Raw genomic sequence first — 23,319 nt, 5'->3', positions numbered from 1 at the left:
TAGAATAACTCTATCTGAAAATTCAAAATGAGTTGAAACTTTGGATGTGAATCTTATTTTTTTTGTAAATTTTTTTTTTTTTAAAAAAATGATAATGTGTTGTTTGGGTTTGTACAATAGCCTTTCGTATCCCTGAATAGTAGGTTCAGGATCAGCACATTAATTGGAAGTGTACTCTGAGCGGCTGAGCCCACTCTGTAGCCCATTATACTTTTTGGATCCAAAAAGAACTCAAGCAGAGCCCAATCCAATCAGTACAACCCCAAAAACTGATAGCAGCCCTTCAAAATTTGATTCTCTTCTCTTCTTCTCTTTCTTTCTCATAAACCCTAAACCCTAGCCGAAGAGCTAGGACGACGAAGACGACGACTAAAACCTGATACCCTAGCCTCTCTCTGTCTGAGAAATAAAACCTGGTAAGCTACTGGAGCTTTTGGCCTAAATCTCTTTTAACAGGAATGCATTCAGTCATGACTTGTTTGGTCGAGCTTGGCATTTGATTTGTGCGTTAGAATTGAAACTTTGCGTTGGATATTTGATACTTTTTATGTCTCAGAATCTATCATTCCTTGGAGTTCACAATTTCCGCTCTCGTGTGTTTGTGTGCTTGATACGTTACTAGTTATGAGTTTATTTAAATTTGGGGTTATAGAAAGAAAGAGCCCTCTAGCCCCGAGCCTGACAATTTTTTCTCAAGCCAAGCTGGAGTGAAGCTTGTTCACGAATGAACGATATTTGTCTTGGCTAGGCTCATTTTGTTCCAATTTAACTAACTCAATGGAAAATATACTTCTGTCGAATTCGTTTTTGATAGGTTAATGCATATTTTCCATTTTTACATTGTATATTAGTCTTTGTATTGTTCTTTTTCCTTGAGCCTTACGTTTAGGACTGTGTTTGCAGCTCATCCTCTGTTTCCACAGCTATAATGGCCGGTAATAAGAAAAAGGGTGCTAAATCACAAAAGTCCCCATCTAAAAACAAGCAAAAGACTGAGCTTTTTACTGTTAAGCACGCAAAGGAAGATGAATTTTCCGAGCATTCTGATAGTCCGGACGAAGAAGTAGAGGAACATGAGGTGTTTGACGAAGACAAGCAAGATTTTGGTTCGGGTTCAGAAATCTCTTCTGATGGGGATGATCCATTAGCTGATGATTTCCTCCAAGGAAGTGATGACGAAGGTATTCTGTTTCTCAATCGTTAAGCCTTAATTTTTTTGATAAGTATTAAGCCTTAATTTTTTTTATTTTCATTTTTGTTATTTGATTATCGATGTTATTTTATTATATTGGCACAGAGAAGGGTTTGGGCTCGGACTTGGGTTCAGATTCAGACGAATCTGATATTGAGGAGAAGTCCAGAGCTATTGATGCTGAAAGGGATAGGGCAGAAAAAGAAGCAGTGGAGGAAATGCAGCTCAACATTAAAGAGGAATCTGATGAGTTCAGATTGCCAACCAAGGAGGTTGATTATTGTTGCCATTTTATGCATTGTATTTTAATTACTTGACTTTTGAATTTCATAGAAGTTTGTCTTTTTCGGCTTATGATCTATTTAGTTTTTATAATAAATTAGGAGCTTGAAGTAGAGGCACATCGCCCACCTGATCTTCCAAATCTCCAAAGGCGGATAAAAGAGAGTGAGTAATATATATATATATATATATATATATATATATTTTTCCTGCTTTTACTATTGTCAAGGTTCATCTACTACTGATTATGTTTCTTATAGATAAACTTATCTGCCTTTTTCCCCCTCCAAATTTAATTTTACTATTTATCTTCAGTTGTTCGAGTGCTTTCGAACTTTAAGGCCTTGAGGCAAGAGGGGACAACAAGGAAGGATTACATCGAGCAGTTTAAGAAGGATTTAAGTTCATATTATGGCTACAATGATTTCCTAATTGGGGCTTTAGTGGAGGTGGGGAATCCCCTCTCTCTCTCTCTCTCTCTCTCTCTCTCTCACACACACACACACACACACACACACAAGGTTCCCATCTCTCGTAGAGAAAAAAGGAAAAAAGAAAAAGAAGTCATTTGAGGTGTTTCTGGGATGTCTTTATAACTGTGTGCTTTCTGTTGCAGATGTTTCCAGTTGTTGAACTTATGGAAATTATTGAAGCCTTTGAGAAGCCTCGACCCATATGTTTGCGAACTAACACTTTAAAGGTGATATGACAATTGCTGCTAGGCTGATGTGTGACCTGTTTTACATTTTTCTACTCAATATCTTACTTCCTCTAGAATATTGTCTTGACTCTACTTAGACACGGAGGCGGGATTTGGCAGATGTTTTGATAAACAGAGGAGTAAACCTAGATCCCTTAAGCAAGTGGTCAAAGGTAAGGAGTACTTTATATCTTTGTTTTTCCATTCTCCCATTCTTTCTTTATACATGACAGTGGAAGACAAAATTATGTTACACTTGCAGGTTGGACTGGTTGTATACGATTCACAAGTGCCCATTGGTGCGACTCCTGAATATATGGCTGGTTTCTACATGGTATGCAGTTTCTTTAGTTAGCATTCAACTATGACACCTTATTTCATTTTATCTATTCTATGTGATGTACTTCGGGCTCTCAACATGTTTTTTTAACAGCTCCAAAGTGCAAGCTCTTTTTTGCCTGTCATGGCCCTTGCTCCTCAAGAAAAGGAACGAATCGTTGACATGGCGTAAGTTGTACTTGCAAATGAAATGTTCAGCTGTTGTTTTGGTTTTAGTTTCTAGAGGATATGGTACCTTGATTTTGTGGTCAAGCTGTGCAAATCCTTTCACCTCTTTGTAATGAGTGGGCAAGTTGTAGATCATCTTAAAAGTTCTTGTGGTGCTAGTGGGGTGGGTAGCTACACTTTTGACATAACATCAGGAAAAAGAGGGTGAAACAGATGCATACTAGTTACGATGAACCTATTTACTCTGTTTGGGCTCAAATGGAAAGAACACTAAAGTAGGCATTCTGATGGAGGTGTGGAACATATAAGCGTACAACTCTCTCTCGCACACACGCACACACATGAATGCCCTTATACACATTTGTATACAAAAATATAATTTCTGGGACATTCTTTTGATAAGTAGAAAAAGTTTCTCGAATATTCATAATACAATGTTTTCTAATAAAAAACATAATGCAATTAATTTTTTCTCGGTAGCATGTGCTTATTGCATTTCCAGCTTGGTTGTGTATCTTGTTGGTGTTAAAGTTATTATAATATTGAAATACAAATGCCAGAATGTTTCTGCAACTCTTCTGCAAGTACTATTATCATCATAGTCCTCGTTATATCTCACTGCAGGGCTGCACCTGGTGGCAAAACAACTTATATTGCTGCTCTTATGAAAAATAGTGGTATGTGATGAGATCTAATTAGTTTAATTGATTCAGATGTTTGTCGACCTGTATGTTCTTATTTTAGTTGTTCCCCCCTTTACATTTTATTCATCTTGGTACCAGATATTTAAAAGTCTAAATCTCAGCTGAAAAATCCAATCAAAAAGTTGTAACTGAATTTTCTTCATCCTGCTTCCATTTATTTAATGCACAAAGCAACCAATCTAGTAAACAGATTTCAGTTTGACATTTTTTTCAAGTGTCACCTTATATGCTAGGGAAATATGGTACAAAATATTTAATTGAAGTCCTAATAATCCCCTTATGTTACTTATCAAAAAAGAAAAGAAAGAATTGCCTTGTGTTTATTTTTTTTTGGGGTGAGAAGAAAATGAGTTTTGTTCATGCCTTTACCTACATTTTATTTTGTGGATGGAATATAGTTATTTATAAACCACGAATTTATACGTCTATGTTAGTGGCATGCTTTACTGGTAAGAGAAAAATTAATGCAAGGCAAATGAGTTGTTAATCTGTTATTTGTTTTTAAAAAAAAGAAATACAAACCATAGCTATCATGATGCTTGTACTTGGGAAAATATTAGCTGGTATAGACTACTAAATTCTATGATGCTAGTTATTAGAGGGTATACTCTATCATATCTCCTGAGTGGAAAAGATGCATGATACTTTGAAGTTGAGTAGCATATAGAAGTCCCATATTTCTATTCCTTTAGATTTCTGGAGTTCTGCTTATCAAAAAAAGAAAGAAAAACTGGTGTTCTGATACAATATTCAACAGGAATTCTTTTCGCAAATGAGATGAAGGCACCAAGGCTTAAGTCACTCACTGCAAATCTGCATCGCATGGGGGTGACAAACACTGTTGTTTGTAACTATGATGGGAAGGAGGTCTGCTTTTCTGTTTCCTATAGTTCTTGTATAGTTGATAAAAGTCTAATGTTCTATGGACTCTTCTATTTATTGAGCATGGTGTCTTTTATTTTATTGAGTTTGGACTCTTAGTCTCTTATTTTGCTAAAGTTGTTAAGTAGGTGCTTGTGGTTGTGGAACAGAAAAGATATTTGGAAAAGGACTTGAAATCAACCCATTTATGGCATTTTTTCTTTTGTTGTTTCATTCTCCTGTTTCAGCTCCCCAAGGTTTTGGGTGTCAACACGGCAGATAGAGTATTGCTGGATGCCCCTTGTAGTGGGACTGGGGTAAGCAATTGGGGTGATAATGATCTATTTAATCTCCTTGTATGTTTTCGTTTTTCATTAACTATTTAACGAGATAAAATGATTTCTACCTTTTTTCACAGGTTATATCTAAAGATGAGTCAGTTAAAAACTCAAAAAGCTTTGAAGAAATACAGAAATGTGCCCACTTGCAGAAGGTACATTTGTACTTTCTGTGCTTTTTAGCTTTGAAGATTAATTTGGGAACTGTTATTAGTTAGAAACAAATAAGTTAAAGGGAGTAGAAGCACAAGGTAATTATGGTATTGCACTTCATGCACTTATTTTTCAGATACTGGAAAGAACTGTGTTTTAATGCTACTTACAAAAAAAAAAAAACTGTGTTTTAATTCTAAAATATGCAAAAAAATTCTGATTGTGCAACATTTTCTCTTGCCCAAATAAAGTGTGTTGGAATTACTCAATATGCTTTTTTCCCATTACAATGATCATTTCAGTTGTTTTAGCATGTTAAACTCTTTTCAAACTGTTTTTTTGTAGCAATTGATACTTGCCGCAATTGACATGGTAGACGCCAATTCAAAAACTGGGGGATATGTTGTTTACTCTACCTGCTCCATAATGGTTACGGAGGTTTGTTTATAAGGACAACCTTGAATATTGGAAATTACACTTGCCCCCTCCCCTCTTTTCTTTTCTTTCTCATCATCAAGTTGCATCTTGCAGAATGAAGCAGTTGTTGACTATGCACTCAAGAAGAGGAATGTTAAATTGGTGTCTTGTGGGCTTGACTTTGGGCGTCCAGGGTAACAATATTCACTTTGTGAACCACAACTGCTGCAAACCTTGTGGATTTCTGAATCTAATGATGCTTTCTATCTATCAGCTTTATTCGCTTTAGGGAACAACGCTTACACCCATCTTTGGAAAAGACAAGGCGTTTCTATCCTCATGTTCACAATATGGATGGCTTTTTTGTGGCAAAGGTAGGTAGTGATCTTAAAAATGCTGCGTTTTTAGCGAACACTTTCTTTCTTGGCTAAGGTTGTGTGTGGGTAGGTGGGTGGGTGGGTGAAATTGGCGGGGAGGGTTGGAGGAGCCACACCTTTGATCAAGCAAAATTCAAATGCTTCTGCCCATACCATGTGCGCCTAAATTTGTCGCACCTGGTGAATGGAAATGTATTTTTCTAACTAAGCACCTCAGAATGCTCAAACCTTGTAGTTTCTCAGTTATGTTGGTATCTAAATCCAAAACAAAACTCTGGAATGACAGTGTGCACATGAATGGCCTGCAGTTCTGTCCTGGGAGTTGGATTTAATGGAAGAAAACCACATTGTAGTTCAAGACTGGTTCAGGAAGCCTCGTTGCTGCCAATGACAACATTGACCAGAATGAGTTTTCTTGAAAAGTCATTCTGTCCAAATTTATTAGTTTGGATCGTATTTTTGGGATATTTTATGCCGTGAATGATGTTTATTCCAATGTCGGTAATTTTATCTTACTATTATTTACGAAATTTCTTGCAGTTGAAAAAAATAAGCAATTCAAAGCCAGCTGCAGAACCTGCTGAACTCTCAGAAACGGTGGAGGAGCAAGTTTCAAGTACAAATGAAAATGACGGTGGAAAGAATGCCGAGGAATTGACAGCTGGAACTACGGAAGAAATTGGGGTTTTGGATAATGGCGTTGTTGAAAATGGCAAAGAAGAATCACGGGCAGCTGCCAACCAGGGAAAGAAAAGGAAATTCCCATCAAGAGAGGAGAAGGGGAAGAAAACAACATTTCCATCAAGAGAGGAGAAGAGGAAGAAAAGGAAATTTCCATCAAGAGAGGAGATCTCGAAAGCAAGGTCAGAACTATCTCCATGATTGATCAAACCTCTCTCTGTTCAATTAAACAATTGCATCTATACATCCATTAGTACATAATGTAGTTTTAAATCTAACATCTTATAGGACTTATTGAAAAAAAAAAACTCCCATCTTATAGATGTTGTGATGTAGAAATTATGAAATAGCCAATGAGTTCGATTTTTATTCTCACTTCGACCGGGACAATGGATCTGTTTTTCATTATCAAAGTTTAATTTTCTTTCAAACATCTACAGGGAAGAGAAGAGAAGAGCTTTCAGGGAAAATAAGGTTGCACGCCCGAGGAGTGGAGGGGGAGTCACCAGTGGCAGCAAGAGTCGTGGTGGTTAATTTACTAATGGGTAAGTTGTGGTACAAGCAGCCAGCAAGACTGTTTGCATTGTCACCAGAGAAGCTCACGTTCCCTTTTACAATGTGATCGCAACAGAACTAGGAAAGGATCTGGCTCAAGAAATATCTCCTGCTTAGTGCTTATATAAGTCTTTTAAAAAAACAACACCAGTGAGTGAGGGTAACACTTTTAACTGGCATGCGGTACTCGGGCTTATACCAGTCCCAAAAAGTTTTGTTTCTGTAATGTTTGTCAAAGAATCAATCTTGATTGTTAATAACATTATCAGTGTGCTGATATGAAGGTATTTTTTTTGTTGCTGACTTGCATGATTGCTTGACACTGGAGGTTTAAAGAAATCCTCAAAGATAGGTTGGATCATTGAACAGACGAAAGACGAATTTACTTTCATCATTTAAAACAGCAACAATGTTAATTCAGATTAATGTTTGGCCTGATGGCGGACCAAAGAGCCTACATAAGATTTGTGGCCTATGAGCGAATTGGGCCTTCCCTATGGTTGACATATAATTTTGTCTTAAAGTGGTGTTTAGGATTGGTGGATATTGAGTATGGCTTGCCTGTTCGATCCTTAAAGATGAACAAATATTACTATACCTTCCCTTTTCATTGAGTCAATGCAGGTTGGTTGTTTTGTCACAAACGGGTTGAGCTTCGGTATGTTTGGAAGCCCTTTTGGAAACAAGTACTTTAGAGAGGAAGAATTCATAATAGCTGACCATTTAAACATAATGGGAGCAGGCCAGCTGAGCAGGGTTTCATCATATCAAATGCATACTACGCAAGATTTGACGAAATAGCTTTCAATCCTGGTAATACTAAGGACGTGTTTGGATATAGAAACGGTTTTGTTTCATCTTATTATTATAATTTTTTAAAATTTTCATACAAAATATAATAAACAATTTAACTTTTTCAAATCTCAAAATAATAATAATATTAAAAAATAATATTCTAACAGTATTTTATATAATTTTTAACTTTCATCTCAAACTATCTTATTTTATCTCATCTCAATAATATTTAAATCTTTGGACAACGGGAGTGTATCTCTAAGGTCAAAATTTTTATCACTTTAAACCAATTTTTAGGAGATTTTTTTTTTAATTATTCGATATGTACTTACCAAAAATTCTTTGTCAAAAGCTTTTACATTCTTGAATTAAGTTTCGTTTGTTTTCATAATATATTTAATCTCATTTAATTTAATTATTATAATTTTTTTTATTTCTCACACAAAATAAAATAAATAATTTAACATTTTTAAATTTTAAAATAATAATAATAATATTAAAAAAATATTCTAAAAATATTTTTTTTAATTTTTTAATTTTTTTCTCCAACTATTTCACTTGTTTATCGAAAGCTGAATTACGCATCTGCATATACATATATATATTTTCATAATATAACCTTAAATTAGATTACATTGGATTATGTATATCTAAAAATTTGTATAGCTATGAATAGTATTTTTACAAATTTAAAGATATATTGTTCACCCTCCAAAATCCTATTTTACTATTTTTTTTCTCTCCTCCTCCCTCCTCTCTCTCAATACCAACGGAAACAAGCTCTCTCAAAATATATTTTTTTTCTTTGCTCTCTCTCTCCGACACTAATAGAAAGAAATTCGAAAGAAAAAATAATTTTAAGAAAAAAAAAATCATAATTATTTTTATTTAGCTTAAAAATGTATAATCTAATGTTAGAATTCTTGTACAAAATTAATCTCTAAAAAAAAAATGATTTTACATATGCATGTAACATGTTGAGAAATGAATGCTTTTACTCTTTCGACAAAGTTCCTGGACAACTTGTGCCGATAAAAATAATAATAATAATAATAAAAAAAAATAAAAATTTATTCATTTAAAATAAAAATTTATTGATTTTAAAAAAAAAAAACCCCGACTTCATTGGGTGATAAAGTCGGTGCCCCACATCGCCGGCTCCTTTGTTAAACCCTTTGACAAACCTAAAACCCTAAGTTATTTTATTTTTCGGTTTCCTCCGTCTTTCCACCCAACCACAAAACCCTAGCAACAAATCGCAGTGAGGGAAGACACGGGTGTAGACAAATCCAATCAAAATAATGGCCAAGCGAGATGAACGGATGTCCGAAGAAGAGGAAGAAAGTGAAGCAGAGTCGATGTCTGAGTCTGAGTCAGGAGGAAGAGGAGAATCACAAGGAGGACTAGATTACATAATGAGTCTTCCAGACGTTCCTATGAAACTTCCACCGCACGTGGAGCTACAGAGAACCCGCGTCTTCTGCAACGCTGACGCTCCCAACCATGTATATTATTGTCCTTTTTTTTCATATATGAGTAACCACGTATATTATTATCTCACTCTCACAAACATCTTTTCCCATTTTATTTTACCAAAATCTCATTTTTTTCCTGTTGTTGTTTTTCTATTTTTCTTTCTGGGTCTTGTTCATGTTGTTGTTTTCGGTTTTCTGGTGTGACATTTGAAATAGGCACTTCATTGTACTTCGGGGATTCTTTCTGAAGTTGTTAATATCTCACTCTCTAAAAAAAATATTCTGTTGGTTTTTTTCCTTAGTTCCTTACTTATGTGATCTTGGTGAGTGTAGACAGATACTATACAGTATTCTGGTGCTTTTGCGTCCGTGGGAATAGATAATAGTTTCCGACTGGACCATTTTCGCAAGGACTTTAGAGTTGAAGTGATTAGATGCTCGGATGATGACTTGGAGTTTGATATGATTGGGATCGATCCAGCACTTGCCAATGCATTTCGGAGAATCCTTATTGCTGAGGTGTGATATTTTATGTATGTTTATGTACATTCTATCCCATTCTTGTTCGAGAATAAATTTCACCAGATCTTTTTACAATATACTTCATGATTTGGGCATACTATGCGGTACTCATGATAACTAATTATATGTTCTTAAATTATCCGTAGTGTGATTATTATCTTATTCTCTCTCTCTCTCTCTCCCACCCCGCCCCCAGTCCCCAAGTTTAAATGACTTGGGCTATCTAGTGGATGAGGTTGTTTGATGCAATATTTCTGTGTATAATTTTGACAGACTTGTTAACACTGTTTACAAGTTGGACAACGGAAAAGATTTTCATTCTTAAATATCTTAAGAACTTTTAAAGTCAGTTGAAGAGGTCTATAGAATGGTTATATAGGTTTCTGACACGAGTTCTTTACCAATCCCCCTTGCAAAAAAAAAAAAAGATGCCCAACATTCTAGCATCTTTTCATGCAACTGTTTCACACTATAGATCGTTGGGGAACCATTTTACAGCCTAATACCAGAACAAAATGGTGGCAAATTGTAAAAAATACTATAAGCAATATAAAAATTTGGAAATTCTTCCCATTAGATGGCTACAATGTCTCTGTATACTTCCCAATACAATATGTTCTACCAGCCCGCTTGTGTACTTCATGTATACTTGGGCTATTCCTATTTTCTTGCCTTAATAAAACTTCTTATTACTTATAAAAAAAATGTTCTACCAGTTATAGAGAAGTCTAAGTTCAGACAGTCGACTGCTGCTTGGTTGTCATTTTTCCTAAATGTAAGCCTACCCCCCATTGTGCTACTTTCCGTAGATTCGTCCATTTCGATCACTTTGATTTAGATCATGGAAGGGAGGAGAATTCTCTCTCTCTATTCTATGGTTCCGTGAACATGCTGATTATAGATGATAGCTTGTGCATAGATGTACTATTTTGCACCTTCTAAGTTCTCTTGGATATGGGATTTATGTGCCTACAAGTATTTTGTTTACAAAGCTGTATTAGCGATAATGCTGAATCCACTTTGGTTGTTATGAATGTAGGTTCCAACAATGGCCATTGAAAAAGTTCTTATTGCAAACAATACGTCAGTAGTCCAAGATGAAGTGCTTGCCCACAGGTTGGGTCTTATTCCGATCAGTGTTGACCCGAGGCTTTTTGAATATGCAGGTTAGCTTAAGATATGCTTACTGGTCCAAATTATTGACAAAACAGAAAGTTTGCCACCTGCATTTTTTGGGAACTGAGTGCACTTTTCTTTTTTCCATAGAAAATAATGCACTGAACGAAAGGAATTCCATTGTTTTTAAACTTCATGTTCGTTGTGAACGAGGTGGGCCGCGTCTTACAGGTATAGTTTTTATGTTGTGCGGGTGATATTTTTAACTTTTATTCTCACAATTTAAATTAATTATTTCTTTCTTTTTTAATGTCGGTGGTTATATTTGGTGATGATGCAACAATTCAGTAAAAGCAAATGCATTGACGTGGTTACCCAATGGGAGTGAGTTTCCTTTGCAATCAGAAGACCCAAATTCAAATTCCACCTCAAAACCAAAAACCTACACTTCATTTAGCTGTAGCCAAGACTCTCTGCCTGAATTTTCCAGCAATCCAATTGGATTCAAGGGAAGACTTAATGATATTATTATTTCTAAACTTGCCCCTGGTCAGGTAAACCCTCCACCCCCTTTCTCTCTTCTTCTTTTTTTTATCTTTGCCCATTACTTATAAAGCTGGTTATCTTTTCTTTTTTGATAACATATTCATTGATCTTCTCACAAGTAAGATGAAAATGTTATTAAGCCAAAAATTGAGGGGAAGTAATGTTAGGAAACATTATCCAAGTTTTATACAACCTTTAATTTGTTGCTAAACCAAGGTCCCAACACAGCTCTTCACCAGGGTTTCAGTTGCCAGTTCCCCTGTCATCAAGACACCAAGGGTGTTACCCCAACATACATGTAGTATTAAAAAGGGTTCCCCCAAAACAGAAATAACATATTGATTGATATGACCGTTTAATTGGAAATTCATTTTTTTAAAGTTCAGGCTGTGATATTAGTAACTTCAGCAAGTGATTCCTGTTATTGATTCAGAAAATCCCAACCAATATTATTTATACTTGATGATTTTAGAATGGACTATTATTTGCCATTGAATAAAGTACATACTAGAAATTACTCTCTTTCAAGTAAATTAGTTGTGGGTGTCACTTATGAGGTGTAAGGCCTGCAATTAATCATAGGATTGCAGAGGGACCTTATTGCATGGGGAGAGTGGGTAACTGAGAGGGGAGACCAAGAGGCACAATGTAGGGATCATATTATAGAAAAGGTGAAATCAGCCTCAGCATATTGGGAGCAAATGAGGTCTTGGTGATTTCCATGAAGATTGAAGGACATCTCTTCACTGCTTGTTGCTCATGGAAAAATTTCAAATTCTTCCTTCAAGGGAGAACTGGAAGGATTTAGGACCCAAGTCCCTGTTGCGGACAGTGCGTATTGGTCAAATTTGCCTATAACATTATACCTACAACTATGAGTAAAACCCATTGCTTGAGTGACATAGACTGGCTACATAGGAGTCAATCTTGATGATATTTACAGCCGTTTCTTTTGGTTGCATTCCTGACAACTGCACGAGGCTTCTTTTTGGATGCACTATGATCTTTGACTGCTGGTCTTAACAACTTTAGGGGAAAAAAAAATACCACCTCAGGTGAAAATGCTTATGTTTATTGATTCTTATTGCAGAGATTGTATCTGATTATTAGGTTTATTGATAAACGGGGAATCTGTTAATGTTGGTGGGCAGAATGTTTTTGAAACCACCACTAAGTATATTTGAATGTTTCATCTTTTGTAGGAAATTGAACTTGAAGCACATGCTGTTAAAGGCATTGGTAAAACACATGCAAAGTGGTCTCCAGTGGCCACTGCTTGGTATAGGATGCTTCCCGAGGTATGATGTGCTATTATTTAGGTTGCATTTATTCACTGCAAATGTTTTTGAAGACAAGAAGATTTGTAAAATTAGTATAATGTGATCAGGTTGTACTGCTGGAAGAGATTGAAGATGAAGTGGCTGAAAATCTTAAAAGTAAATGCCCAGTTGGAGTATTCGACATTGAAGATATTGGCAATGGTGAAGTGTTATTTTCTTTGACATTTATTGTCTAGGTGCTTTAGATTGCACATGCTAATAACAGGGGATTTTGTCTGAAAATGAAATTTTGAATGCAGGCTCTGATGGGGGGCATAGTCTTGTCATTAAGCTATGCCTGCAATCACGGCTTCCTACTTCTTTGAGAGGACTTGCTTTCCTAATTAATGATGTGTCTGTTGAGCAGGTAAAAAAAGGTTAACTGTGGCCCGACCGCGAGCTTGCACATTGTGTAGAGAATGCATCAGAGAAGGGGGAGAATGGGAGAAGCGTGTTTCATTACGGCGTGTTAAGGATCATTTCATATGTAAGTAATGCAGTTCGCATGCATTAATTAGAAACAGGCAGGACATTTTGCATTTGACCTTCGGGTCAATCGGAATCTTGGGCCCCATATCTATGGGCTGAAGGGGGTGGATCAGTTTTCTTTGGGTGGGGGCAGGGGGCTGGGGGACACAATTGCAAGGCACTAATGACAAAAGCTAAATATAGCATTTCTCAGGACATTACATTCGATAGTAAACCTATTTGGTCCATGGTGGCTGTAATTATATAAAAAACATAGAAGGAAAGTGATAAATATGTGAGTTACAGCTGATATTGAAAACAGAAAACGATGACAACAGTAATCATGGAGTCACTGAAACTGTGAGGATTCCTCACGTTTGACTTCTAACCCCTTTGCAGTTTCAGTTTTGTAAAGAAATTTATTCCAACATGTTATTATGCCCTTATTTCGAGATCAGTTCTAAATTTTGTGTTTGCTTTTGCTCTACAGTCACGATTGAATCAACTGGAGCATTACCTCCTGAGGTACTATTTACCGAAGCTGTGAAGATTTTGGAAAGCAAGTGTGAACGTGTGATTTCTGAGCTCTCTTGATGCTTTGTTCTCAGGATAATTAATGCAGAATGGGGTAGAAAGGGCACAGAGGGTGAAGTAAATTATGTATGCATTGTTGATTAAGGATGTTTGATATATTCATATCATAATATAAGAGGCTAATTTCTTATCATTTGATCCACTCTGAGAGTTGCTGATTTACTTGAATGTTTTATAGAGATAAATATCCTGTTACTGTAACGAACACACGATTTCAGTGGCAATGGGCTTCCTGGTCCTAGACAGAATGATTCCCATATGGTCATGACCCCAGCTGGTTCTTTGGGCACCCTATTTTTAGGAGCTCGGGAAATGCTTTTTCTCACTCGCCGAATATAGGCTTGAAAGTTGAAACCATGCTGAGGCATAGCAGGCTTGAATGAGACACTTTCTTCTCAGGTTATTTTATTCATCACAACCAGAGCAAAGCAAAGAATGGGATCTAAATAGATATCAGAGCGTGGATTCCATATTTTGTCTTATCATATGATTTGATGAGTATCATAATCCTGTTGCCTCTCTCTCTCTCTCTCTCTCTCTCTCTCTCTCTCTCTGTGCATAATCATATTCCTCCAGAGGGAGGGAGGGAGGGAGGGAGGCTGGTTGGTTTGTAGCTGTTGTTTTATTCACCAAAATTCGTCCAAATCCGGTCTATCTAGACCTATTGGGAGGTAATTATTTCCTTGTTTTAGAAATCACCTATGTCCGTCCACCCATTACAGAGTAATAACACATCTTTTTTGGAGTTTCTTTCCTAATGTCTATAAAAGTTACCGAAGCCTGTGATCCACTGGCATAGTTATTAAATGTCGACTTGGATATGCTATATATTTGGATCTATCTTGTGTGGCATCTTCCTACTTATAAACATATTAGGAAAATATCTAAAACTGTCCAAAGATTTAGGCACCTTGGACCACTGTTGCACTGAGTCCGACCTGGAGAGCTTCAGCTGCTCGAGAATTAAAAAGAAAATAAAATAAATATATATCGGAATAGTTTGCAGGACACTGTAATGATCAGTCTTATAGTGCTCGATGAAAAAGATTCCCCAACGTGCATATATAATTCTTGATTGATAAAAGAACTATTTTTTTTTCTTTTTTTAAATTTATTCGTCATTGCACAGATTCATGTATCAAATCTGAGAAGGGTTTTATCAACTGGAGCTCATGTGAACATTATGTCTTGCATATGACCAAGCGGCTGAACCTGGCCATTAGGAATAAAGGAATCCTGTTTCTCTGGCAGCAGGTCCCCAGCCCTATTAAGCAAACAAATCATAGGTAGGCTCTTGTTTGTTTTTATATTGTACCATAAATTTATAACCAGCCTCTTTCTTTCCCAAAATAAAATTAGAAAAACTAGAGTCTTCAAGTAGCTTTTTTACAGTACCTGTCTGTATCCATGGATATTGATGTTATAATTTGAGTCATAAAGGCATCATATATCACATAAAAGCTACCAATTTTAACATAAATCCCATCAACACTTTAGAGCTTGTATGGCCATTGGCAACCAAGGTCTAAAGTGTGCCAGCTTTAAGCTAGCTGTCCAATCACTTTGTACCCTTTGATGGTTTATTTGCTCTTAAACAAAGCTGAAAGGGCCAAAGTGGTGGTGGTTTGCGTTCTGCCGTTCCATTACTCAGGTCAAATGGGTCTATCGAGGAACTAAATATTTTAATTTTGCTCACACCAAGTTCATGAACAAGCATTATCTAAATCAACTCGGTCACTGTTTTCAATGTGATTTATCTTTATCTTAATGAAACCAAGTTTCAGCCCAAGTTCCGGGAATTTTCCTAATGCTTATGCAAAAGTTACTCTTAATCCCATCTACCAACTACCATAAACTCCTCCGATTAAAATATTAAAAAAAAAAAAAACAAGAAATGGAATGGGAAAATACCAATGGCAATGGAGATTAGCGATGGCATTATCAGATTCAGGTCTTATGGAAAATTGTAGCCTAAGATTTGCATGCTATTTATGATTAATATGCCAAGATGTTGTCGCCATGCGTTTTTCAACATACTTGATTGGTAGTCCTTAATTTAGAATAGCCAGCAGATATTATCACTAGGAAATATCTGAAAAAATGTGTTTGCCTTTCTCTTGTCTAGGTAAGCAAGCAATTTTGTTTCCAGCCATATAGTGCAGATATAATTTGTGTGATTGTCAGCAAAAATACTCAAATCTTCCATTAGAGGTTGCAGGAAATGGAGAATTATAGCAATAACTGAGCTGTCCATGCTTGCCTGAGAGGTAAAGAATCAAATCAATTTGGGAAGATTGTGCTGTTGGGTTTCTTTCTGCAAACATTACTAGACAGACAGAAAGCTCTGTTGCAGGGCACGAGTGGCTATAATTCATTCCACCTCATCTAGATACTGTTGGAATTAATGTTGCATTTTGTGGTGACTATGTGACATAAGTCGTAAACTTCCTCTTAAATTCTGCTATATGTCTGTATGCTTCTACAAGTAATCTCTGAAGGGAGATATTGCACACATTTATTCTCCATTGATTCCTGCTCTGGTTGGTGACATCGTCCAAAATGGTTGTTGTAAATCTGGCCTACATCATGACCAACATCTCTCTCATTCCTCAATTTTAATCTTATTTTCATGTTCATTCTACTTTTTTTTTTTTTTTTTCCTTTGTTTTTCTAAGCTGCTTAAAATAAATTAATTACTTTCGATTAAACACATGTTGGTCATCCTTCGGCAATTCAACGTCTCTCCTGTTTGCTTTATGTCTATGTTTTCATTTTTCCTAACTAAAAATCGTAGAAAAGAGATAGTGGAAGTCTCATACAACTACCACGTTGTCAAGAAAATCTAGGGCATTGAGGTGATTAAGGAAAGGAAAATACGCTTAAATGTGCTTTTGGGATGGTGTTGATATTGGCACTAGGTGGCCTTTGCTGCTTGGATAAGCAATTAGGGACTTGGTTCTTTTTGTTAATAAAGAAGGATATAAAATGGCAAGTAAACATAATTTCTGTCCATCATTGCGCCCAAACCCTAACCCAATAATAAGCTATCCCCACCTCTCTCCTCCATGGCCATTTCTTTGACTTTTCAATAACCCATCCTGGCCATCCATCCTGTTTAGCCCCTTATCAACTTAACACTATCGTGGACCATTCGCCCCATAACTTTGATTATCAATAACCAAAAAAGGCAAAAGCGGGCTATTTGTGGACAACTCAATGAATGGCATTAGGCGATGACCCCTCACAAGAAAGGGGAAAAAAAAAACAAACAAAAAACAAAAGGAAGATGTTGCATTGGGAGCATAATGGTTATTCTGAAAAAGTTGAAGCCCTAAATGGGAAACTAAAAAGGCACAAAACATGAGGGGACAGGTTGGAGCCGTGGGGGCCCATATGTTGATTCAGACCCTTCTTCTTTTTTTTTTTTTCCTATTATTATTGTTATTATTGTGAGCGTTGATTCAGGTTTCAGCCTTTCAGTGAAACCTTCTGTTTTGGAAATAAAATACATTGAAATGATTGAATCAAAAAATAAAAAATAAAAACATACACACACACACAAAACAAAACAAAAGCCTTCACTTTTACTTTGACCCTTCTCCCTCTCTTTACATGGATGGTAGCCCACAGAGACACCCAACTCTTTCTAACGCACTCAAAGCTTTTATTTTTTTCTTTCTTCTTTTCCTCTCTCTGTCTCTGTCTCTTTCTCTCTCCACACGTTTGAGGAGAAGGAGCTCTCACAAATTCATCCCTTTTATCTCTCTCTACAGTAGTGAGTGAATGCTCTTTTCCTACTCTGCTAAAGCAAAGACCCCCGTCCCTCAAAGTTCTGATCTTTGAGACTCTATACCAGGTACCCTCTTGGGCTTCCGTTTTTCTCTTTACTTTTCAACTGGGTACTCTGATTTGCTTAAGTGGGCTTTTTCTCTCGCTTCCCTTTGCTCTCTATTTTGTTTTTTTAGCATATGGTGTCTTTGTGGGGTTCTTGGATCCAAAGAGGCGGGTCTTTGTTTTTGGAGATCTGTATCATTCCTCTTTACTTTGCTCTTATCTTTTACTCTTTTGGCCTTTGTTGCATATTCAGAGCTATGAAGAATCTACATTTTATGTGTGAATCCGTTGAATTTCTCTCACCTTTCTATACTTATTGATCCATTACATTTTCACTTGAAAGCCTAATTTTTCAGGGAAAAAAAGGTTGGCATTTTGAGGTAGATGTCTATGTTCTTGTTTTTTTTTTTTTTTTTTTAAATTTCAACCAACCTTTTGGTTGATCTTTTTATACTGTTTGAGCTTTGATTTGGGCGTGCATGCAATTTTGTTTTGGTGCTATATAACTTTTTGTTTTGTTAATTGTTAATTGTGGGTATTTCTTTGGTCAACTAAAGGATACTGCATTAATCTGGGTTTCTGATCCAATACAGGGATGGATGGCATAGCTATAGCGGCAACTAATGATTCTTAAACTCTAATATGTTCCTCGTTTTGCTTAAATAATGTCCTCCAATTTGTGTGGCCTAGTTTATAGTCTGAATTCGGCAACCCCCATTCAAGCATATTATTTTAGTTGTGTGGTAAATTCTCTGACATGTTCCTCGTTTTGCTCGAGGCGTCTTTTAATTTGTGTGACCTAGGTTGCAGTTTGAATTTGAAAACTTCGGTTCAAGCATATTATATATGTTACGGTGTTGTGATTTGTGGTTGATTTCTTGTAGATTTTACACTGCTATTGATGAACTTGGAGATGGAAATAGTTGGGACTATCAATGGTGGGAGTCGTGGTGAGATTGGGGGTTGAGTGATGGGTTTGTCTAATTTGATCTATTTCAGAAGTCTGCATTCTGTCCATGGCCTCAAGGTCTGGTGCCAAAACTTCTGCGGAAAAGCAGAGGAAACTAATCGGTAGTCACACAACAGAAGGCAATTTCTGCAGGCCTTCACCTTTACAGATCACAAAGACCAGCAAATCGGAGCCAGTTACACCAAGAAAATTTCCCAACACTGTGCAACACATCACATCAAACCAGGTCTCTGTAGAAAACAAAGAGGATAAAAGATCGCCAAGTTCTCATCAAAAGGCATCCAACAGTTCTTTAGCTGTAAAATTTAATTCAAGTTTATCGTTGGGTGAGCTAAACCAAGTGCCAGCTTGCGTAAGCCCTGTCGTGAATGAGACTAACGGTTTACCTGAAGGTGGGGCTGATCAAGAAAAGAAAACTTCTGAGCATGGAATTAGCCCAGCTTCAGCTAAAGTCAGTGATGGAACCAGCAGTGTTGCCAAGACTAGTGGGAGTGCCAAGATTGGTGATCGAGCTGATTTTGTTGACAGCGGGAAGAGCAGTATCTGCAGAGGTAGCACAAGCAGTGATGTAAGTGATGAAAGCACCTGTAGTAGCTTAAGTAGCAGTATCAACAAACCTCACAAAGCAAATGACATAAGATGGGAAGCCATACAAGCTGTCCGAGCAAAAGTTGGTGTATTGGGTATGAGCCATTTTAGACATCTTAAGAAGTTGGGTTGTGGGGATATTGGAAGCGTGTATCTTTCAGAGTTGACTGGAACTAAATGTTATTTTGCCTTGAAGATTATGGACAAAGCGTCTTTAGCAAGCCGGAAAAAACTGCTTCGAGCTCAGACAGAAAGAGAAATACTGCAGTCTTTAGACCACCCTTTCCTTCCGACCTTGTATACCCATTTCGAGACAGAAAAGTTTTCGTGTTTGGTGATGGAGTTCTGCCCTGGAGGCGACTTGCACACACTTCGGCAGAGGCAGCCAGGGAAACATTTTTCTGAACAAGCCGTAAAGTAAGATACCCATCCTTAAATTTTCTCAACTACTTGTATCAGTCTGTATTCATCGTCTTATGTAATATGTAGGTTTTTCAAATCTCCTGGTCATCTTGGTTCACTGTTTTATTGAAAACCCATTGTTATAGGATGGGTCTTCAGTTTTTTCATTTTATCTTGCTGATCTGCCGTATGATGAAAAAATACTCATGCATACAAAACATGTCCTTTTTTGTAAGTACAAGCAAAACCTTAGCAGGTGGATATATTTGGATCTCCAGCAAAAATTCTAGGTATAAATAGAGTGATAAAGTATCAATTTCCGCAACTTTTCTTTTCTTTATTAGGTGTTGTGTATAATTGGCATAAGGAGCAATGCTGCTTATGCATGATAACTAGATTTAAAGATATGTCTCTCAAACGAGATATGAATCAATGGTAATGCTCCTAGTGTCTAGAAGATCTTTTCAGCAATTTCTCTTTTTTTGGTAAGTAGTAAAACTCCATGAAAAAGCGCAAAAGACGTATCCAGATACAATGTATACAAAACTCAACTATCTAGATACAAGAATATCATGACAAGTTTATTCAAAGGATCTTTTCATCAATTTCTTAACCTTCATTGTTTATCTCAGTGATAGGTCATTCAGAGGGTCTTCTTTGTTTTCTTCCAAGCTGGAGTTTCCTATTTGCTAAAGAAATGGGCATTCCTAGAATATTGGATAGTCTGCTTATAATTCAATCATGCTAAAAAGTTTCTGTCAGGGAGGCCACTGTGCTTTAAGAATTTCTAGGGCTAACTCTCAGGAAAAAGTAGTGGTGGGGTTGTCCCCAGCGCCATGTCAAACGAAGGCATGTTCCTAGTTGTTTTGTCAAGTTGTTGATTGGGCATAGTTGTTTTATTGAATAATGCAAAGGCTCAGCCCAAGTACACAGGATTTTCTATTGACGATATCTTTGAAGTAGAAAATGGTATTAATATCGATGGACGTAGCCCAAATACACTGGATGTATACAACAGAAAACATCTAGCTCAAGCATCTGTTGTTATTATTCTCATTGAGCCCCCTCTGAAAGCTCAGGCATCTGTTATAGAATGATGATACTGGGATCGTTTGGACCTGTGCTTGACCCGTATTGTCTCTTGGGTCTTTCTCTCCCAATGACACAATAACTAAAGGGTTTTAACTGTTTTTACCTGCTGGAATTCAAGAATATGTGTTGGTTGTTTCTGGCTCAATAAGAACATGGCAAGAGGAAGTTATTTGCGAGTTGCAGTAGGATCTGTGTCATATAGTAGTTGCAAACCAATACTCTTGCTGTCTTGCATTAACAATGGTTTGTGATATATCATTCATTGTTGTTATCACTTGACCTTGAATATGCAGGAAGTTCTTTGCGAGTTCAGTAGGACCTGTGTCATATAGTAGTTGCAAATCATTACTCTTGCCGTTTTGCATTCATAATGGTTTGTGATAATTCATTGTTGTTATCACTCGACCTTGAATATGCAGGTTCTATGTAGCAGAGGTTCTCCTTGCTCTGGAGTATCTCCACATGCTTGGAATTGTTTACCGTGACCTCAAGCCAGAAAATGTCCTTGTGAGGGAAGATGGACACATAATGCTTTCGGACTTTGACCTTTCCCTGCGCTGTGCTTACAGCCCTACACTAGTCAAGTCTTCTGCACCGGAGTCTGAACTTTTGCGCAAGAACCCAGTTTATTGTGTTCAACCAGCTTGCATACAGCCCTCCTGTATTCAACCATCTTGTGTGGCACCTACAACATGTTTTGGCCCTCGTCTGTTTTCTAGCAAATCCAAGAAAGAGCGGAAAAACAAGAATGAAATGGGAAACCAAGTGAGTCCATTGCCAGAGCTTATTGCAGAGCCAACCAATGCTCGGTCCATGTCATTTGTTGGGACCCACGAGTATTTGGCACCTGAAATTATCAAAGGTGAAGGGCATGGCAGTGCAGTGGATTGGTGGACTTTTGGCATCTTTCTCTACGAGCTTTTGTTTGGCAAGACTCCTTTCAAGGGATCAGGGAACCGAGCCACCTTATTCAATGTTGTGGGTCAACCACTGCGGTTCCCGGAGTCACCAGTGGTCAGTTTTTCAGCAAGAGATCTGATAAAAGGGTTGCTGGTGAAAGAACCACAGCATAGGTTGGCATATAAGCGAGGAGCAACCGAGATTAGGCAGCACCCGTTCTTCGAAGGCTTAAATTGGGCTTTGATTCGGTGCGCTAGCCCACCCGAGATCCCAAAACCGGTTGAGATCGAGCGAATTCCAATCCCCACGGCATCAACTAGTGACAAATCTGCTTCTGCAGCTTGCCCTGATCAAAAGTATTTAGAATTCGATTTCTTTTAGTTGTTTCCAGAACCAATCTGCAATTTGTTTTTTGATTTTGTTGTTTTTGCTCGAGAAAGATGTAGAGTTCTGAAAATGTTGATCATGTGAAAAGTAGGGTTTTTTTTTTCTATATCCATGTTGACAATATGTTTGATGTTTTGATGAAATATTTTCAAAATTGTATTCCAGAAGTATATTCTTGGTTCATGAACCAGCCTATTGATCAATAATCCATGATTATGCAGCTCATAGTCGAGCATGCCTCCCTCCACACACGCAAACATGTATTTGTTATCAATATTCCACTGCACTTTACACATGCTAAAAGAGCTCAGGCTTCAGAAACCTCGGATGGATGTTTGAGTATAACATGTAATTAACGTTTCACCTTTCTGGGAAGTTGGAAGTACCTTTCATGGCCTTGGAAGATCAAATGGCATTAGTCTCGAAATCTAGATTTCAGAGAGAGCGAGCTGTATAGGGGGTTTATAGGATGGAAGTGAAGACTTTACAAACTAGCCCAGTTTAGTTGTACGAAAGGGAAAATGTGAAGTTGTAAAAACCATTAAAAAATAAAAATAAAAAAAGAAGAAGAAGAAGATGAAAATGCGGTGAGCGTGGATCGAACACGCGACCTTCAGATCTTCAGTCTGACGCTCTCCCAACTGAGCTATCCCCGCATATTTATTATTTTGAACAATGTATAATATATATACTATAATATTTGAAGAATTAAGTAGGAATTAGGAATTCCAATTAATTAAAGGGGATAATACTCCAATTCGAATGTTATACTCTGGCATCTGCATGCCTTTTTTTTTTTCCTTTTATTTATTGATGAATATTATTTCTTTTTTAAGTGGTGAACTGCATATATATATATATATGGGAATAAAATAAAATAAAATAAAATGCCACCCTTTATGCCATATATATCTTTGTGATTGATTAGTGTTTCCATCTTTATATGATCCTTATATATATATATATATATTCTCTTGTATTTTTGTGGAAACCGGTGAACATGCAAGCTGCAATTAATTCTTTATCATCTTGTCGTTAACTTTTGCATATATGTAGATCATTTTATTCTATTTTTGACTAATTTTAAAATCAATTTATTTTTAGATTTTATAAATAGAATATATCTGAACTACTAATTATTAAAATTATGAAATATTTTATTCTTTTACTACCAAATTTCCTTTATTTTATGTTTTATGTAGTAATCAATCACGTGAGCCTCCTCGATCCGTCTTATATATATATATATAAATATATATTATATTATATTAATATATAGGTCCTTTATTTTATCACATGTTATAGTCTGAGCTAATGTTTTATTAATATTAACTATGGACTTCGTATTAAGGGCTGGCCATCCAGACATCGGTCCAACAGTGGGTGAAGAACATGGAAACCACAAGGAAAGATTAAAGTGATCAGCAGAACACCAACACCAAATGAAAAAAGAATCACATGATCATGAGAAGGATGCATTATTTTTATTCGCTGCTTGGACATGATATTAATTAAAGATTATTCCTGGCATGCTCGTGGAGATG

The 23,319-nt window shown here is 36.7% G+C and overlaps 3 protein-coding genes and 1 non-coding gene across 6 annotated transcripts; 3 read left to right on the top strand and 1 right to left on the bottom strand.

Moving 5' to 3' along the window:
• Positions 1-292: 292 nt before the first annotated feature.
• LOC108985522 (25S rRNA (cytosine-C(5))-methyltransferase nop2-like) lies at positions 293-7,070 on the top strand. Its single transcript, XM_018957858.2, has 18 exons — positions 293-416; positions 904-1,181; positions 1,298-1,464; positions 1,576-1,639; positions 1,790-1,923; positions 2,091-2,174; positions 2,273-2,347; positions 2,437-2,508; positions 2,608-2,681; positions 3,306-3,358; positions 4,143-4,252; positions 4,495-4,563; positions 4,665-4,739; positions 5,083-5,175; positions 5,269-5,348; positions 5,429-5,528; positions 6,072-6,394; positions 6,653-7,070. Exons 2-18 carry the CDS (start codon positions 929-931, stop codon positions 6,744-6,746), a joined length of 1,920 nt encoding a protein of 639 aa, XP_018813403.1. The 5' UTR covers positions 293-416; positions 904-928; the 3' UTR covers positions 6,747-7,070.
• Positions 7,071-8,732: 1,662 nt separating this feature from the next.
• Positions 8,733-13,735, top strand: LOC108985514 (DNA-directed RNA polymerases I and III subunit RPAC1). Its single transcript, XM_018957848.2, has 9 exons — positions 8,733-9,067; positions 9,371-9,556; positions 10,599-10,725; positions 10,826-10,906; positions 11,024-11,229; positions 12,424-12,519; positions 12,609-12,702; positions 12,908-13,027; positions 13,499-13,735. The coding sequence occupies exons 1-9, from the start codon at positions 8,864-8,866 to the stop codon at positions 13,600-13,602; spliced, it is 1,218 nt and encodes a 405-aa protein (XP_018813393.1). The 5' UTR covers positions 8,733-8,863; the 3' UTR covers positions 13,603-13,735.
• Positions 13,736-17,190: 3,455 nt separating this feature from the next.
• LOC108985500 (serine/threonine-protein kinase D6PK-like) lies at positions 17,191-21,965 on the top strand. 3 transcript variants are annotated; one of them, XM_018957819.2, is made up of 3 exons: positions 17,191-17,458; positions 18,321-19,411; positions 20,908-21,965. In XM_018957819.2, the coding sequence occupies exons 2-3, from the start codon at positions 18,453-18,455 to the stop codon at positions 21,767-21,769; spliced, it is 1,821 nt and encodes a 606-aa protein (XP_018813364.1). In that variant the 5' UTR covers positions 17,191-17,458; positions 18,321-18,452; the 3' UTR covers positions 21,770-21,965. The 3 variants fall into 3 exon arrangements, with proteins under 3 accessions (XP_018813364.1, XP_035543124.1, XP_018813380.1); XM_035687231.1 differs by lacking the exon at positions 17,191-17,458 and adding an exon at positions 17,601-17,802; XM_018957835.2 differs by lacking the exon at positions 17,191-17,458 and adding an exon at positions 17,601-17,816.
• A 393-nt stretch (positions 21,966-22,358) lies between these two features.
• TRNAF-GAA lies at positions 22,359-22,431 on the bottom strand. Its single transcript has one exon. It is a non-coding gene; the product is annotated as a tRNA-Phe (tRNA).
• Positions 22,432-23,319: the final 888 nt, after the last annotated feature.

Source organism: Juglans regia, chromosome 2, assembly GCF_001411555.2.
Source record: "Juglans regia cultivar Chandler chromosome 2, Walnut 2.0, whole genome shotgun sequence".
Classification (NCBI taxonomy): domain Eukaryota; kingdom Viridiplantae; phylum Streptophyta; class Magnoliopsida; order Fagales; family Juglandaceae; genus Juglans; species Juglans regia.
This window is presented reverse-complemented; position numbering and strand designations above follow the sequence as displayed.